The 20,212-nt window shown below is 31.9% G+C and overlaps 2 protein-coding genes across 2 annotated transcripts; both read left to right on the top strand.

Moving 5' to 3' along the window:
* Nucleotides 1-8,055: 8,055 nt before the first annotated feature.
* LOC108998540 lies at nucleotides 8,056-9,358 on the top strand. Its single transcript, XM_018975104.2, has 3 exons — nucleotides 8,056-8,227; nucleotides 8,418-8,744; nucleotides 8,877-9,358. Exons 1-3 carry the CDS (start codon nucleotides 8,152-8,154, stop codon nucleotides 9,026-9,028), a joined length of 555 nt encoding a protein of 184 aa, XP_018830649.1. The 5' UTR covers nucleotides 8,056-8,151; the 3' UTR covers nucleotides 9,029-9,358.
* A 5,369-nt stretch (nucleotides 9,359-14,727) lies between these two features.
* On the top strand, nucleotides 14,728-16,269 carry LOC108998533. The gene is made up of 4 exons (XM_018975100.2): nucleotides 14,728-14,836; nucleotides 14,924-15,133; nucleotides 15,339-15,665; nucleotides 15,777-16,269. Exons 2-4 carry the CDS (start codon nucleotides 15,046-15,048, stop codon nucleotides 15,929-15,931), a joined length of 570 nt encoding a protein of 189 aa, XP_018830645.1. The 5' UTR covers nucleotides 14,728-14,836; nucleotides 14,924-15,045; the 3' UTR covers nucleotides 15,932-16,269.
* Nucleotides 16,270-20,212: the final 3,943 nt, after the last annotated feature.

Raw genomic sequence — 20,212 nt, 5'->3', positions numbered from 1 at the left:
TCTAAACCTCATGGGAGGTGGAGCAGTTCAGAACCTGAGCAAGGACAGTATCGGAGAGGGAGGCATTTATGGAGGAAATAATTAACTGATCTTGCAATACCCAGTGAGTATAGTCGGGGTTAGGCTAATTATGAATGGTGGGAGGAGGCATTTTGATAGAGCCATCGACGAAGCCAAAGAGCCGATGACCCTTAACAAACAGAACAATTTGTGCTTTCTACAATAAATAATTATCAATGGTAAGTTTAATAGTAATGAAATGTGTAGAGGAGTTGATGGTGGGTGGGTGGGTGAGAGGAGGTGGAGATTTATGAGAATTCTGGGTTAGTAATGGTGTTCTGTGATGAAAATGATGACGTTATGCGGCATAACTTATGCCTGTAGTGGCTCTAGTACCATGACAACGGAAATGAATTTCAAAGAAGAAAAAGAGTGTACGACTGCGACATGTATTTGATAAAATGCCTCGAAGACCACTACTGCTTTCATTTCTGTTTCTTAGTTTTTGAACACCACCAATATTACATTTCCTCAGCATATTTATACAAACTTTCAGAAAGAGAAAAGGCCAATCACAATCTTTGATCACACGGTTCATATCATTCATCCAGTTATGCAAGAATATTCTAAAAGTAGGACATATGTAACGCTATGATTTGTGCTTGCATGATTCTTTTCTAAAAGCTAGCTTCAAATTCTGGTAATTTCCTTTGGTTGTTCCATCATGATCTGTGAGCAAGTTTCTGCAGTGTGTTCTTTCTTGAGGAATGGCTGACTTAATAAATTTCACGTTTTTCATGCGAATGGAGCTGGTGATCATGCTCATCGCAGAACCCTTGAATAACCAAATATTAACGATCGAGACACAGTATACTAAATTATAAACAACAAAATAATTCTTAATTTAATAACAGACATGAATGACTTCATGATCGATGGACAAAAGCCCTGCATCAATCATAGTCCTTGTTGTCGGATCTTTATTTCCCTTGAGCATGCAATAGTTCAAGAACTGTGTTGCAACAGGCATGCCTTTATCCGGTATAATTCATGATCGGCATTGCCAGACATGCAGCAGGTACGAAACACGTGAACATACAAACCATGAGAAAGCAGAATAAGCCATGCACAACCAGCTAGGTATTTATATATAGTAGACTAGTGATCGCTAGGTACATGATGAGCTAAACTTTTATGAAGGACTTGAAATCCAACAGAATATTCCAATACAGTATTCCTTTCTTGTCGGAACATTTCGTTTTCTCAATTCGCCAGCCATATACAACGGCGATTCTGTCAATGTCGAGAGTACAAAATATGCATTCTTTACAGTACATGATCTTCGATCTTCATCTTAATTTCATGACAAATGATATATTTCCATCTTCATCTTCACGGGTGTGCAGTCCTTTCTTTGACGAAAACACCATTTCTTTGTTATGATTAATTTGAAATGTGGGATGCATGAACCATTAAGCTGAGTGCGTCTCCTCTTTTTATAATTTTTCCTTCGCATTTATAAGACTCAATTCACTTTAGTATGCCAACTTACGGACTAGCTAGATCCTATACGAATTTAGCGTAGCCTTGTTTAAGTAATTCTAATCATGTACTTGTAGTATTTATTCTCTTGTTCAAACATATATTTTTAAAGTGCACGTCATGTCAAGAACATCCTCTGATTTCAGGAGATCATCTCTCTAGCTATAGCTAGTTAAATGATTTGCGTAAATCTTGTTTAGGCAAAGCCCTCGGCCGATCTTCTCTCGTCACAATAAAAAAGATTAAGGATAAAAGCTGAGGCTGTTTTCCACTGTCAATACCTGCAAGTGGCTGCCGATTAGACAAGCTGGCTGCGTTATAGAATTTGCTTGAGATCGAGTGGATATTATTCGTGAACCAAAGCTTGAAGTGACTGAAAGTGAAAAGGTTTGCAGCAATGATCGGACTTCTGATAAGGCGTAGCTTTTAATACACTAGTAGTCATCTGAGCGGCTGTGATAACTGTGATCTGTGGGTCGATGTTTTCTAGTCTTATTACGTACAGTGCTCTCGTATGGATGGATGCATGCTCCATCCTGGTACGTTTGTTGGCCCAACAGACATGCTTGGATGTCAAAGTTGCTTTAGGATACGTTTGGATAGAAAAAATATTTAAGAAGTGTTGAGAATGTTTATGAATAGTTATGAGTAGATATTAGAATCAGTTTATAGGTCTTATTAAGAGTATTTTAAATTATTTAGATGTATAAAATAACTTTTGAATAGGTAGTTAAAAAATATGTAGATTCCATAAATATGATTTTATTTTTAGTAATAAATATTATAGTGATTTTATTTTTTATTTATATATAATAATGATAAATATTATAATGATTTTATTTTTAATTTATATATAATAGTGATAAATATTATAGTGATTTTATTTTTTATTTATATATTATAGTGATTTTATTTTTTATTTATATATTATAGTGATTTTATTTTTTTATTTATATATTGCGATTTTATTTTTTATTTATATATAATAGTGATAAATATTTTTTATTTATATATTATAGCGATTTTATTTTTTATTTATATTTTATAGTGATTTTATTTTTTATTTATATATTATAGTATTTTATTTTTTATTTATATATTATAGCGATTTTATTTTTTATTTATATATTATAATGATTTTATTTTTTATTTATATTTAATAGTGATAAATATTATAGTGATTTTATTTTTTATTTATATATTATAGTGATTTTATTTTTTATTTATATATTATAATGATTTTATGTTTTATTTATATATTATTACGATTTTATTTTTTATTTATATATAATAGTGATAAATATTATAGTGATTTTATTTTTTATTTATATATTATAGTGATTTTATTTTTTATTTATATATTATAGCGATTTTATTTTATATATATATAATAGTGATAAATATTTTTTATTTATATATTATATTGATTTTATTTTTATTTATATATTATAGTGATTTGTTTTATTTATATTTAATAGTGATAAATATTATAGTGATTTTATTTTTTATTTATATATAATAGTGATAAGTAGTATAGAATGTTTGTGAATAGTTATGAGTAGAGATTGAAGTGGATTTGTGGGTCCCATTGAGAGTATTTTAAGTTGTTTGGCATGTGAGGTATTTTCAAAAGTACAAAAATACTTGAAAAATGTTGAGAATACCTTAGTAGCCAAACATAGCCTTAATTAGAAGTGCCGTGATGCGGGCTTGCGTCTTAAAACCTACAGTGCTTCTACTCTCTTCTTCTTTCTGTTCTTTCCATTTGGTTGCTGATAAATTCGAGTGCTAGCTTGGCATTAAGGGAAGAGATTCTTATCCTCATCCCCATCAAAACTCTCAAGTAACAGAAATGCCATTGATGGCACACCCCATCAAACTCGCCTAACATATGACCTTCTCTACATATTTTCACTCCGACATGATTTACAGCCAACAGAACAATTATGGATGGACTTGTGATGATCAGATATACTTTGATCCCATATCTTTGATACCAAAAGGGCGCAGCTTCTTGATCTTTTGTGTGAAGGTTTTTTGTCTTATTACTTTTGGGCCACTTCCTCGTGTTGGGTCTTTGATCCATATTTTTAAAAGTTTTGTATTGGGTTGTGTATGCCCACCACCATTTACTGCTTGAAACTGTTCTATTTCTGCCGACGCCACCTATATATCCCACTCCCAGTTTCTTGTAAATACGTTCGAAGTATATGATTTCGTTTGTTTTTACAATTTCTTTCGATTAAACTAATTTCATTTATTTAATAATTATAAAATTTTTAAATTTTCACGTAAATTAAAATAAATAATTCAATTTTTTCAAATCTCAAAATAAAAATTATATTAAAAAATATATTCTAATAATATTTTATTCAACTTTTAACTTTAATCTCAACTGATTACATTTTATTTACAAAAACAAACGAGGATTCCAAAGCTAAACCATTCCGGTGCGTGAAAAACAAATAATAAAGTGATCATGTGATTTTGGAAACAAATTAACCATTCCAAATTTGGAACCTAGGTCACCGTTTTATAGAACTGAAATTATAACTTTAGAGCTACTTTCATATAAATAATTAAATTTATATGTTTCTATCAATTTAAACTTTTAGAACAAATTGTGACCTCATAAGGTATTATTAGAGTAAAAGGCTTGAATTCAAACTCTTACTCTACACTTCATCTCGGTTAACTTACAAATTAGTAATAGAAAAGTTTCAAAATCATTCCTCTCACTTTCTTAAAAAGGGGAAAAAAAAACAAATGAAAATGTTCAATAATATGTTATCGAGTAGGAAAAAAAATAGAAAAATGGAAAAATGAAGTAAACTTTATAATATGTTAAAAAAATAGAAAAATGAAGTAAAATTTTTATAATATGTTAAAAAAAATAGAAAATAGAAAAATGAAAAGTATTGTTTCCCAAAAATTATGGAAAGAATTTGGAGATGCGTGAGAGACATTTATATATATGCCCCAAATGTCATCCCAAAATCGTGGGAAGTGCTGAAATCTGAAGTCCCCGTACGTCAAAAGTCCGGTCCATTTATGGCCAACTGCGTGCCGTTTTCCATGCCCTAAGAGAATTTCATTTTCGTCAATACCTATTAATTAGCAAGCTTTGCCCCGCAAACTACGGAGAAGAATTTAAAGTCCATGAAATGGCGGAACGTTGATGGCTGACTAATGCCAAACTAATTAGTTCTCATTTCATACTTGAATTCCACTCTAACTTAGTAATTAATTAATTAATTATAAACTATATATTTATTTTCCTCTTTGTGTTGGGAGCGAGCGAGCGAGGAAGTTGCTAGAAGTCGTTATTTACCTATATATGAAATTATATGCCTAATTGTTTGACCGGAAACTTAGTTGAAGTAGTATTACGACTTCAATGTAAAGGCCAGAGGTGTAGCTTCATTAAAGCAATTAGGTTAGCGAGTACATGCATCATTCTTGCATGCGATGATGCAATATTCCTAACTCTGCCAAGAATGTTACTAACCATGCATGCATATAACATGCATGATCATGTATGGTTACCGTCCACGTGTTTTTTGAACTTCTAGCTAGCATGGGGGGAAAAAAAAGATACTTAATTATGGGGACCAACGTACATCTGGAATTTCCAAGTGCAATAATGTATTATTAGTCCACTATGGAGTATACTTAATTTGTTTTTTTTGTTTTTTTTTAGGAAGATCACTCCTAAATGATTTGTTAGATACCTTAAAAACTATTATAGACTCCACGTACAACAAAAGTAATCAAATTATCGCTGATGGCTGAATATGCATTTTTGTCCATGAGGTCTTATTTTATTATTATTATTATTTTGACATGCAAAATTACCAAGGTTTTCATTTAAGTGATTAGTGCATTTTTTTTTAAATTTTTTTATCATCTTTTTTTTATTGTCTATTTTGCTTTAATTAAATTCTATTGTCTCTTATGTAAAATTACATTTTTACCCCTAAAATTTCTTTTAGCAAAAATTTAGGTAAACTTTGTCATCATCTCATGCTATGACGTCACGCTTGGATTAGGCTCATGACCAATAGTTTTTTGGAATAACACCATATCGTATGAACTATTTAGAAATAAGACTATCTAATAATTTTTATTCCCATTAACATTCACAAAAATTTGGTCCAATCATTAAGGATTATCGTACTAAAGGATGTCAAATAACGTTCTATTTTTGTTCATTTATGTTTTACATTTTTATTAGTTTAGTTCAAAACATTCAACTTTTAAAATTATCTTCATATATACAAATAATGTAGACCTAGGCATGAGCCTTGCAATAAAAGAAAACTATACACGAGTTGGGAAGATCAATTTTGTTAACAAAATAAATTACATCTGCGTAAAACAAGTTAATTATCTTCTTGATGTTCTGATCATGTGTGAAACACATTCGTGCCCGCAGCTAAGAAACACTAAACTTTACAATGGTTGTATATATATCTCTTGACTTAACTTGTTAATAAACCATGTTTTGATTCACATATCTATCTTTGGCTTGCTATATTTGCTACTACTAATTATTATGTTTTATAATTAACAAAACTGTAAAACGCTTTTACATTTTTTAGTTCATTATTATATTAACAATTATTATTTTTCCTCGATGATTCTCAATCTTAACGATTACTTCTAATTGATATGCATTGTAAAGATTATATCTTTCCATATAAAGATGCAGCAATGCTTTCACCAGGACATACGTGTCTTGCACAGTCTAACCAACGCACTACGCAAAAATTTAACCTTTGTTCAGGATCACCAAGCAAGGGCATCCTGATCGACTCATTGCTCAGGAATTTAGAGTATCACAAGAAAATAAACCTTGCTAGAGATCACCAAGCAAGTCTAGTTCGAAGAACACATTGGTTGGTCATTCCGAGCATTGCAAGAAAATAAATTTTGCTCAAGATAATCGAGCAAGGTCATTCCGACCGACACATTGCTCAATAATTCCGAGCATCACAAGAAAATAATTATTTTTTGAGATCACGTAACAAGTTCAGTTTAATGACATACTGGTTAGTAATATCGAGCAGCAAGAATTTAATCCTTGCTCGGGTTCGCCAAGCAAGGCAAGTCCGGCTAACACATTGCTCTAAAATTCCAAGCATCATAAGAAAGTAATCATTACTCGAAATCACTGAACAAATCCAATTTGACGGACACACTGCTCGAAAATCCCGAGCATCGTAAGAAAATAATCATTGTTTGGGATCACCGAAAGACCAGTCTGACTGACACATTGCTCGATTATGCCATCTTCAACCGGACATACATGCCTTGCATGTGAAATCTGTACTAGTATATAAATTCCTTATGATTATGATTATGACATCCTTACTAGTATATAAATCTTTAAGAAAGTAATTATTCATTATTATTTTCTTATTAAAAGTTATAAATTTCAGCATATTGGTTCTGTTCAATTTGTTCTTAAGCCTCTTACTCTTAAGGGTATAAAAGCTTCTATGCTTCTATTTTTGAGAGATACTAGATTCAAAAAAATTGAAACTAGTATACTTGGTATGATTCAATCATCTTTGTTTAATGATCTTGTTCATTTTGATTGCTTTCTTGATCTAAACCTGTTTTGTTTGATTCTAATATTCTTAAGACTTTAACTTTGAATATTTTGACATCTGGTTATGATATGGATGAAAGTAGCAAACCTCTTACTATTATTTATTGTATTTATTATAGTGTTAAAAACTAATTTAAATCTAAAGTTGTTTTGAAAAATTTAGATGATAAGACTTTTCTAATACAAAGTTATATATATTCCTGATGCTAAGATCTAAATTCTGAAAATGATTCATTGGAAAGATATACTCTACATAATGAATGGTTATTGAAACTTGAATCTCAATCTGTTAAGTTTGTTCATGATATGAGATCAACCTTGACTATATTGAGCAATATCTTGATGATACTGTTATATTGACTATCACCGGACTCGATCTGGCCTTGATGGTACTATTAAAATAAAAGTCTGGTCATTTTATATATAGAGTTGGAGAGTAGCCCACTCTAATTGACCGACAGTTATTTTTTGCAATCGTTTTTTTTTTTTACTTTTTTATTCATATTTTTTTAATATATTGAAATAATTTTTAAAAATAAAAAAATATTAATATACTTAAAATCACTTTTTTAATCATTAAATAAAAATAAAATAAAAATTTTCCGAACAGTCAAGCATCCGCCACTGATTGCGGCAGTACTCATTGACCAGTAATCGATATCATGTGTGTGGGTCATAGTCATAGAGACCTTTCAGGAACCCAAGTGGGGACACACGACACTCAAACGCACCAGGGACACGAGCTTCACTAACATCTAAAGTAAGGTTCTGTTATGTATGTTTTTCATTTCTTAAACTTGAAATTCTACTTGCTGCTTTTTGACAAACCTACACTGATCGCTGGAACAATTATATATAAATGCTCCCAACGATCATGAAGCTTCGCAGCTTTACTCGCAGGAGCAACGTACACAAATTCTCTACCAACTTCGCTAGAGCCCCGAGCTAGTTTAGACCACCTCCGCCAGTATCTTCTTTTTCACTAGAACTGTGCCATGGCCTCTAACATTAGCTCGACTAGTATGGCCATCCTGGCTCTTGCACTTGCCCTCTTTGTGCAAGGCACTCTAGGTGCGTATGGGCGCTCATACGTACTTAATTACTTTCAATACCAAAACATCCACTTTAATTTCCTGCTTGATTTACGATATATATTCACTCATATTCTTATTGCTTAATGTTACGATTTATATATATATATATATATATGATTCGTTTTTCTCTCATTAATTTGGAATGTGATATGGTAACACTATTGCAGGAGGAATAATATGTGAGCATCTAGACCAGGACACATGTGCGTTCGCAGTGTCATCCTCCGGCAAGCGCTGCGTGCTTGAGAAGCACGTGAAAAGGAGCGGAGAGGAAGCATACACATGCCGTACATCAGAAATTGAGGTCGACAAACTGAAGGAATGGATCGAGACTGACCAATGCATCAAAGCATGTGGGCTCGATCGGAAAACACTGGGAATCTCATCAGACTCTCTCCTAGAGTCTCGTTTCACCGAAAAGCTTTGCTCACCTCAGTGCTACGAGAGCTGCCCCAACGTTGCTGATCTATACTTCAATCTTGCTGCTGGTGAAGGTAAGCATGCATCATATATAAAGTTATTATTTTAGATTTTATTAACCAGTTGATCTAAAGCTTATTGCGCGCAAGCTAAGAAAATGCTACCAATTAATGTCTAGCCGGAACTTATTAACATTTATTGGGTAGGTGTGTTTCTTCCCAAATTATGTGAAGCACAAACAAATCCAAGGCGAGGGATGTCTGAGATTCGTAGCTCTGGTTTTGTTGCACCGGGACCCGTGGAGGCTGCGAAATTCACCGTTGCATCAATAGTTGCCCCAGCACTGGCACCATACTAGAAGAGATCGATTACATATAATATATATACAAAGGCTTGGTATTTATGTTACGTTACAATAATGATCAAGTCACACCGAGGCAGGGATATATATATATATATATATATAGTAGCCGTACATTGAAGTGCACTGCCATCTGTTGGTGTGTGCATTCAAATTACGTGTCTTGGCTGTGTTCTTCAAATCAATAAAACAGAGCTGCGTGTCTCATGTATACTCGTAGTCTCTGTAGGTGTAGATTAGCACGTAGAAGGTTGCATGGTATCATACTCATGCGTCTGTGTGTGATGTATTAGCTATGAATTTACCCTGTTTTTCTTTTCCTTCTTTTTTCCCAAACTTGAGCTGCTGGGAATAAATTAATTAATATGATTTTTGTACGGATTTATATAATTTGCACATCAGTACTACTAATGCGTGTAAAACTTCGATCAATTAATTTCTATATACAGATCAACAGTCTGGCCGGGAATCGTGAGATGACTAACTATAGGTTGAATATTCGTTAACGTGGAACAGATCAAGGCCAACGTGAAGAGAGAGATTTAATTAGATTATCTTATTAAACCAGTAAATAACAATAACATACTCTACTGTACGTCCTGCTAGCATGTTATTTAACCGTCTAATCTATACTCTAACACTACTACGTCTTCTCTCTTCAAATTAAGACCTTGAGTCCATATTATAAATAAAGGGATATTGATTGAAAGAAAAAAAAAACAGAGAGAGAGAGAGAGAGAATTTTATTCACTACAAGAGATTTGATTTTTAGGGATGAAATTTGTTAGGGACAAATTAAATTTTATTAAAAAATGTCTGAGCTACTAAATTCGTTTGAACGGATAAATATCCATTTGAGCAAGATATTTTGTGACGAACAAAATCGTCTTAAAAAAGGAAAACCGTTCGAACGGAACAAAATAAATTCGAACATGGAATTAATGTCTGTTCGAACAATATATAATTTGTTCGAATAATAATATTGGCGGAAAATTATTTATTTTCCCGAAAAAAGTTAATAACCATTCGAACTTAAATTTCTTTGTTCGAACAGACATTTTTTCCATTAATTTGTTTGTTAGTATAGATTTGTGCATATATTTTTTCCATTAAAATAATAAATATTTTTTTCATTAATTTGTTATCATTTTCAAAATATAAAAATGTGTATATATTATATATTATGATTTGCAGTGAGTTAAAATTTTTATAAATTCATAAATTAATTTCAAAATTTTATAGTGATTTCTTTTATGTTAAATTTATATAAATGTAACTTTAAAGATAGTATCATTTTTTATATTATCATGAACGACAAGTCAAATGAAAAAAAATAAACAAGGTAGCAAACACGAAAAATAAAAACCATACATTAATTACATCTCAAATATATAATGTTCAATACGACATAAAAAAGTAAAATAATAATTAAAACGATCAATATTATTGCCTAAGGAGATCAACATCCTCTTGTAACATTTCAATATGTCCTTCCAAATCCCTAACATTCTCCATGATAGTCTCAACGAACTCCACAAACAGAATTCGTATTTGATCCAAAGTAGCCCAAGGAGGCTATATGTCAAAAGAGGCAGTACTACTAGAAGCTGGATCAGTGGGAAGATCACTAGGCTGTTCTGGTGCAGTCTTCTGCAAGTGCCCCTTGCTCTTGCTGAATGTGATCTTGTTAAGGGGCCCCATCTGTGGCAACCTACGCTCAGTCACAGACACTGTAACCCTCGATTAGAGTAGGAGGTTAGATATTAGCAGTACAAATGGTAGACTACCTCCACTGGAAAAGCGTGACTCTGATCGAATGCGGATGAAGAAATACAACGCCAGATCAATAGGATCCCTCCGTGCTATCCGCAGTAAAAATCTAGCTCGATAAATCCCGAAATCAGTCTTGTGTTTTTTCGGATCGATGTTATAGCCAGCAATCAAATTAAGCATTCAGAAAAATGCTATACAATCGGCTTGTTGGATCACATTGCTCCCATCATATGGAGGAGCCAAAGGGTCTCGCACTAGCTGACGCACCTGATTATCTGTGAGACCATCATCAGGTAGATCTTCATCCTCACTATTATCTGAACTAGCATTCGACTCTACATTCGGGGTTAGCATAGAGAATGCGGCCGGTATGTCAGAATCAGATGATGCAGTCGCTCGTCCCCGTGTAGCCGTTGCAGGATATGCATCGCCCACGCACGGGATGTCAAGGAACTCAGCAATCAAGCAGGGAGAGAAATTAATTAGCGCTATTCTCTCCCATGACATGGTAAAACTCATTGACCATATCTGGATATGCAGTCTCCTGCTGCTGACAGTTCGGTATCCATCCCTGCTCGATGAAGATGGATTGTATGCTCCATCCCTCTCATGAAAGATCGGAGAAGTCAAACAAAATGATCTCACGCTCAACAAGTATAGACCTCGTCTCCTGAGCATGAGCTACTCCACTACTTTGGCTGAGCTGATCTCTTACACGTTTTCTTCCGTTGGATGCCATTAGTATATTGTTTAACCACAAGGAAAGTAAAAATATAATTAACCATAATATTTAAATTATATTATTGAAGAATTATACTATATTGAACTGAATTAAAATAATTAGTTCGAACGGAATATATTCTATTGGAACTAGTAAATCTATTCGAATGGACTATTATATTCATTCGAACTGGCAATCTTTGTTAATTCGAACGAATTTCCTTTGTTCGAACCGAAATAATGATGTTTGGCAACTGAGCGTTCAAACGGACTAGAGTTAGTTCGAACGGGAACAAGCCAAACAGTCATGGTTGAGTCGACTTAGCCTGAACTTAAAAACCCAATCTAGATGTTTTCATTTGTTTTAATAAGTAGAAATGATTAAGGAGTGAATCTCAATCATTTCTACTGATTATTTTGATATTATTTCTATGAAATACACCAAAATAGGGGATTTTTAATTTGAAATCCATACCCCTCCAAACACAACCCATTCGAACATAAAACCAAACAATAGATGTGGAGACTTGACTCATACCTCTTAGAAGTTCAAATGTGGGGTTGCTAGGGCGGTTGAGTGGCGGTTTTTGCGGCGGAGATAAGGGGCGAAATTGTTGCTCTTGACGATTACTGGTTTGAACTGGAGTGAAATGTTTCATTGTATTCGAACTGGGCCTATAATAACCGTGGCGTCTCATTTGAACTGGATAAATATTCGTTCGAACGGTTATTATACTAATATATTTCTAATTATATAGCTACTATATATAAGTTATGATAACTATACAAGTTAATATAATTAATATATATATATTACTTATTAGTTATATAGCTACTATAGTGTAAGTATTATATAGTTACTATATAGCTATAGCTATTATAAGTTATGATAACTATACAAGTTAATATAATTAATATATATATTACTTATTAATGGATTTGCCCAATTTCGTCTTTAAAAATAATTTTTTGAGACGAAATTTGATTTTCATCTCTAAAAACTTTTTGAGATGGTCTTTTCGAGACAAAATATAGACGAAATTTAGATTTTTTGAGACAAAAGATTTTTGTCTCAAAAAACCCAATCCCTTGTAATGATTGAAGTTGCTAATCATACCACAATCTTCATGTTCTAAAGCGCCATTTCTACGACGTATGGCTGTAGGGGATGTTACCTGGTTAATTACGATGACATAAAATTAAGATTAACCTTTAAAACGAAACAAATTAAACTTACTACGGGGAGCAAAAATTCTATCCGTTGTTCTAATTTTGCTGTCGTGTTTGAAGTCATGTGTTAAAAAATACAGTCCCTCTTCGGGCGGGACAATCCGATATATGGAGTTTAATGGACACCAATACAAAATTGTCACATCAGCATCTCAAACAAATTTAGTCTACACTGCACACACAATAACATTTGACAGATTCAGAAAATCGAGTTCACCCCCTCTTTTTACAAAAACCAACCCCTCCCTCCCTTTGACAGAAAACAAGCCCAACCGCTGCACACCGTACGCTGGTGGAGAAGATCCAACCTAGACCGGCACAAAATCTCTTTGACAAATCACCACTCCTTCCCTTCGACAGAAAGCGAAATTCACCAAAATTATACAGAATAAATTCACCGAAAATGAGACCCAACACGGAGGTCACATAATAAATTCACCGAAAAGAAAAGTTCCCTTGCTCACTCTTCCGTATAATATATAAATATGTTTGTGTACACACAGACAGACACATATCACTTCAGTTTTGTGAATATGGCGCTCCCAGTTTTTTGTTGTACATTGATGTTAGTTACTATTGATTTCTCTCCCACCATTGTTTTGGGACAAGAAGATAGTATTTTTATAAAAACTTGGAGAGAAACAGTCAGTTTCACTCCATGTGAGCATCATTCTTATCAGCCTACTAAAAAACAGTATACTAAAAAAATAAAGATCAACTCTGGATTCGACCACAAAACCATAATAAAACTAATAAAATCGAAGAGGAGAGACAGAGAGATGGAGTAGGGCTCGAGGGAGAAGGGTAGAGTTTTTCTTTTGTTCCTCTGTATTGCAGTGTATCTCTTTGAGTTTGTGGGCTCTACGTGGCAAGGGGTTATTGGAGTCTGTTAGGTGGGGTTTAATGGACAGACCTGTGCGAAGATAAACTCTAAAAAATAATAAAATGCCACATACTTTCAACACGATCGATATCCCCAGCGTATACGTACGTAGTTCAAATGTTAATTAATCTGAGTCATGAAAGCGCGCATTTTGTTTGACTAATTTTGAGTTCTAATTTGAATTATATATATATACTGCTTTCATATTATATATAAAAATACCACATACTAATTTTGGGTCTTATTCTAAAATTGTGATCAAACATTCAAACTAATAAACAGATAAATATTGCGAAAAAAAAAAACAGATAAATATTATTATGTCATTACTAATTATACTTATTTTTAATAATAATAGCTTTATATATATATATATATATATATATATATATATATATAAATATATCTTACGGGCTTTTTGATCGTCTCCTTACTTTTTGTTTTGAAATAAGATTTAAGGCTTTCAAAATAATTCATTAATATTTAAGGGTGCCCCTCGAAGAAAATTCAAGTCCAACGTACGTACCCATCCCTCTTAACTTTAATATTCAAAGCTTTCATTTGTTCATTTTGACTTTGTTTGCATTTTTTTATTAATGTTTAATGCTTTGGGAGGTGTAACCCAGTGTAGACTCTAAATCCCACATATTGTCACCCCCATAATACAGTAATTACCACTTGTGAATATCAAACGTACTGAATAAAAAATATAACTTGAAATTAAAAACAAGAACTATACTAAACAGTACTAGTGGCTCAAGCTAATTAATTGGTAGTCCAGCCATTAGTACGGATGAGAAAAAAGAAGACAGAGCCAAGGAAGGCATAGCTTAAATATGAATTCTAAATTTTCATTCTCAGGCATATATATATATATATATATAATATGTGCATTACTGTGATGCAGAAAATAACAAAATTTGGCATTTACACTTGAGATTCGATTTGGGGATCAACCTTCAATACTGACCGAATAAGTACTAATGGGAAAAGAAAAAAGAAAAAAAGAAATTATGATCATGGCATGCATGGTGCATACACCCATACATCTATCCGCCATTATATATAGTGGCAGTACTCATTGACTAGTAATTGATTTCTTCTGGAGAAAGAGAGAGGGAGGGGGCCGGGGTTAAATGGGAGAATCACCATTCAAGCACGGCCGTCCGAATGGTCGCACAGAGACATTAATATCTAGAGTAATGTTCACGATGGCTTTAATTCATTTTCTCAACTTTGAAAATTCATTCGGTCGCTACCTAGCTCATGTTTTTTCCTTTCTACAGTATTGATCGTTGAAGCAACTTCTTCTATAAATGCTCCTCTAGCTAATTACAACTTTACAAAAACCTTGCCAATTTAGGCTTTTCCGGCCAGTATCTTCTTAACTTCATTTTGGAACTCTGCCATGGCCTCCAATATGAGCTTGAAGACCCACGCGGTCATCATATTCACCCTGGCTCTTTCACTTGCCCTCTTTGTGCAAGGCACTTTAGGTAACCATATTATGTTAATTTCCAAACCTCACTTTGTGATGATCTCATGATATATATGTGTATCTTTCCTTTGAAACTTTCATGCATTAGGATATATTTATGACTCCTTAATCTCGTACATTAATAACGATGTTACAAAATTGGCTTTCATGCATCTAGTTGTAACTGCATGCAGTACTCAATCCAATGATGTTGGCTGTTGTAGGCGGAATAACATGTGAGAATCTAGAGCAGGACACATGCGCGTTCGCAGTGTCGTCCTCCGGAAAGCGCTGCGTGCTCGAAAAGCATGTGAAAAGGAACGGAGAGGAAGCGTACACATGCCGTACATCAGAAATTGAGGCCGACAAAATGAAGGAATTGATCGAGACTGACCAATGCATCAAAGCATGTGGGCTCGATCGGAAAACACTGGGAATCTCATCTGACTCTCTCCTAGAGTCTCGCTTCACCCAAAAGCTTTGCTCACCCCAATGCTACGAGAGCTGCCCCAACGTTGTTGATCTATACTTCAATCTTGCTGCGGGTGAAGGTGAACATGCATTTGTTTTTTCAATTAACTAATTACTCCAAAAGCTATATATATATATATATATAAAATTGCCGCTGGCTAATTTAGCAATTCCATTTGTTATTCTGGTAGGTGTGTTTCTTCCCAAATTATGTGAAACACAAACAAATCCGCGGCGAGTGATGTCCGAGCAGATTCGCAGCTCTGGTTTTGTTGCACCAGGACCCGCAATGCCTGCAAAGTTCCTGGTTGCACCAATAGCTGCCCCAGCACTGGCACCACGCTAGGAAAAAAAAAAATTATATATGCTAGCTAGCTATAAGCTGCACCAAGCCTTAATTAGTATTTAATTAGGTTATAATTAATAATGAAGACGCACCAAGGGCTCATGAGTAACTGCACTCAACTATTATGCATTCCGGTGTGTGCATTCGAGTTTGGTGTGGTATATATTACGTGTGTTATTCGGTTCAATAAGGTCATGTTCTGGAGAGATAAGAGATAGGATATATTTGTAGAGACGGTGTACGTTGTGGCATCATATATTGTCACACGCTTTTGTGCTTTGTGATATGGTTTGGAACTGAAATAAATAAAGGTTTTTTATTTGGCTGTAGGGTCCAAATTAATTCTTCGTCATTATCGATGTAGATAAACAAATTAAAATGATAGGTGAACGGGCAAAATCAAAACGGACTATTCACAACTTTATTACTGTTTTTTTTTTTTTTTTTGAAATAGACTTCGTGAAAGTAAAGATACAGTTATAACTGTTATATATAGAAAAAATTTCATATTATAAACTAAATTACTTAGGGTTGAGACTCCATTAATATATAAATTTATTTGAGATTGATATGATCTTAATTTTTATAACTCTCTACGAATAAATCGTAGGAGAGATCACATTCTACTTAAAACAGAAATCTTAAACCCCAATCCTCCGGAATAGGAGAGGACTTTCATGAATATCTATATTACTGTTAATTGCACTGTTTAAAACCCCCCCCCCCCCCAAGGGGTGGACCCTGTTTTAGCCTTTGCCCAAAACTGTAGTCTGTAACACAACAGTTATAACTTATTATCATTTAGCATCTACAATAATTTTTTTCTTAAGAGAAAAAAAAAAAGAAGTAATAAAATAAGATTTAAATAGTAAACAGTATATTTTTAAATTTATAGAAACATTATTCATAATTATGCAAATTTTTAGATATGAATAATTTAATACAGTCCAATTTAAAATCATATTATACAAATATGTAGATGCATATGTATATGCATAATTCAATACTAATGCTCTAAAACAAGGCAGAGGAATTAAGGTAATTAAAGAACCTTTTTTTAAAAAAAATACAGAGTAGCAGTTACGTTCGTCAATTGTCATAAAAGAAGAGTTATTGGACCACTACGATGTACACATTATATATATTCACCATAAAGTCAACTTATAAATTAAAGTTCTTGCCATAATCTTTCATTTTTTGTACTATCTTCGATTAGTACTTGTGCCTGTAATTGAAGATAACGTCTGAAAAACATTATCTTTGAATTAAATTAATCCGCTACATTTCTTATGTTAGTGAACTATAATCATGAAAGAAAATGAAAATTTGAACTTTTGATTTCGCACTCCTTTTGTTTTGGTTTCCAAGTCTTGGAAACGAGACAAAAAAAAAGCTCGATTTGGAAAACTAAAGTGGTGCATCCCTTGTGAACACCACACCAAATGCCTCAACTTTCCCCAAAATGCATCCCAAAGTCATATCACGTGTCGACGATGAAGTCAGTGCTCCAGAAAATCTGAACTACGATTTTATAGGTACGTTTAGATAGAGAAAATATTTGAGAAGTGTTGAAAATATTTATGAATAGTTATGAATAGAAATTGGAGTGAGTTTGTAGATCTCATTGAGAGTATTTTAAATTATTTAGATGTGTGAAGTATGTTGAGTTATTGACTTTTGGATAAGTAGTTAAAAAATATATGGATCTCATAAATATTATAGTGATTTTATTATAGTGATTTTTTAATATTAATAAATATTGTAATGATTTTATTTTATTTTTATATATAATAATGATAAATATTATAATGATTTTATTTTTAATTTATATATAATAGTGATAAATATTATAATGATTTTATTTTCATATATATAATAGTGATAAATATTATAGTAATGTTATTTTTTATTTATATATTATAGTGATAAATATTATTGTGATTTTATTTTTTATTTATATTTAATAATGATAAATATTATAGTTATTTTATTTTTTATTTATATTTAATAATGATAAATATTATAGTGATTTTATTTTTTATTTATATATAATAGCGATAAATATTATAGTGATTTTATTTTTTATTTTTATTTAATTGTGATAAATATTATAGTGATTTCATTTTTTATTTATATAAAATAGTGATAAATATTATCGTGATTTTATTTTTTATTTATATTTAATAGTGATAAATATTATAGTGATTTTATTTTTAATTTATATGTAATAGTGATAAATATTATTGTGATTTTATTTTTTATTTATATTTAATAGGGATAAATATTATTGTGATTTTACTTTTTATTTTTATTTAATAGTGATAAATATTATAGTGATTTTATCTTTTATTTTTATTTAATTGTGATAAATATTATAGTGATTTCATTTTTTATTTATATATAATAGTGATAAATATTATTGTGATTTTATTTTTTATTTATATTTAATAGGGATAAATATTATTGTGATTTTATTTTTTATTTATATTTAATAGTGATAAATATTATAGTGATTTTATTTTTTATTTATATATAATAGCGATAAATATTATAGTGATTTTATTATAGTGATTTCATTTTTTATTTATATATAATAGTGATAAATATTATAGTGATTTTATTTTTTATTTATATTTAATAGTGATAAATATTATAGTGATTTTATTTTTTATTTATATATAATAGTGATAAATATTATTGTGATTTTATTTTTTATTTATATTTAATAGTGATAAATATTATTGTGATTTTATTTTTTATTTATATTTAATAGTGATAAATATTATTGTGATTTTATTTTTTATTTTTATTTAATAGTTATAAATATTATTGTGATTTTATTTTTTATTTATATATAATAGCGATAAATATTATAGTGATTTTATTTTTTATTTTTATTTAATAGTGATAAATATTATTGATTTTATTTTTTATTTATATTTAATAGTGATAAATATTATAGTGATTTTATTTTTATTTATATATGATAGTAATAAATATTATAGAATATTTGTGAATAGTTATGAGTAGAGATTGAAGTGGATTTGTGAATCCCATTGAGAGTATTTTAAATTGTTTGGCATGTGGAGTATTTCTAATAGTACGAGAATACTTAAAAAGTGTTGAGGTATGTTGGCTATCCAAACGCAACTTTAGACTTTGGGACGGTACAAAAATAATTGCTTAAAGTTATCTGCCTAATCTTTTAATCACGTACAAATCTAAGACTTATTGTAAGTTAGTGGAGTTGATATCGAAAGTCAGAACCTTTGTTGGAAAAGAAAGCAAAGGAGTTTGAATTGTTATTATTACTTTACACTTTCAACTTTAAGTTATGATGTTTCGTGTAGATTTTGGGATATTTTCCTTCTCGGTTCAGGAAAAGGAAACTGGAAGATTTCAGCTGAGTTTGGTAATGAGATGAAATGATGGAAAAGGAAGTTGAGCATCCGATCTGGAACCCACGTCCTCACGAACAATATCTTAAGCGGTCTACATACGGTTTTTTAAAACAAAAATGTGGCCCAAGTTTTTCTTTTTGTGTTTTTTATTTTTTGGAACAGGGCCTGCCTTCATCTAAATGATCCAGACCCAACCACTTAACCAATCCACAATCAAATCATATGTACATGCAGATATGCTCAATAAGCCGAGGTAAACATGACCCAGATGCTACAAAACGCAAACTGTTGTGGGATTTGTTATAAGGTGAAAAGATGATAAGGTCTTCATTCTTTTCTCTAGTTTAGGATCTTTGGCTTTCGTTTGCCTTCCGATTCACTGGATGTATTAATGGGGAGCGCAAAGGGGACAGACAGAAGAAGATCAAGAAGAAGACATTACGAACGTCGACCCTTATTCCGAAACCTGTTATGATGCTAGTTGTATGAATGAGAGAATAGTGGATTAAGGAAGTAGAAGATGATTCTGTAATGGAAAGTTGAGAATAATCTCCAGAGTTCTATTGATAAACTGTAAGATAAGGGTTTTCGAGGAACCCTAGCCTCCAATGTTCAAGTCCAGAAAAATACAAGATAATCGATAATTGAATATTCTGCTCCCCACGACTTATATTCCCTCAGCCCACTACTAACAGACTCTGACATTTCCCGTATCCCTCACTAAACGGAAAGCAACAACATAAAGCAAATAACAGAAAATAAATGGATACTGAAACGATAAAGCAAATAACAGAAAGTAAATGGATAATGAAACGGTGCGTTCTCCTCCTTGCTGCTGTGCGTTTTGGACTCTCATTCCTTACTTGTAAACGACCCCGTA

This window comes from Juglans regia, chromosome 1 (assembly GCF_001411555.2).
Source record: "Juglans regia cultivar Chandler chromosome 1, Walnut 2.0, whole genome shotgun sequence".
NCBI lineage: Eukaryota > Viridiplantae > Streptophyta > Magnoliopsida > Fagales > Juglandaceae > Juglans > Juglans regia.
The sequence above is the reverse complement of the archived record's forward strand: the minus strand, read 5'-3'. Positions and strand labels throughout refer to the sequence as shown.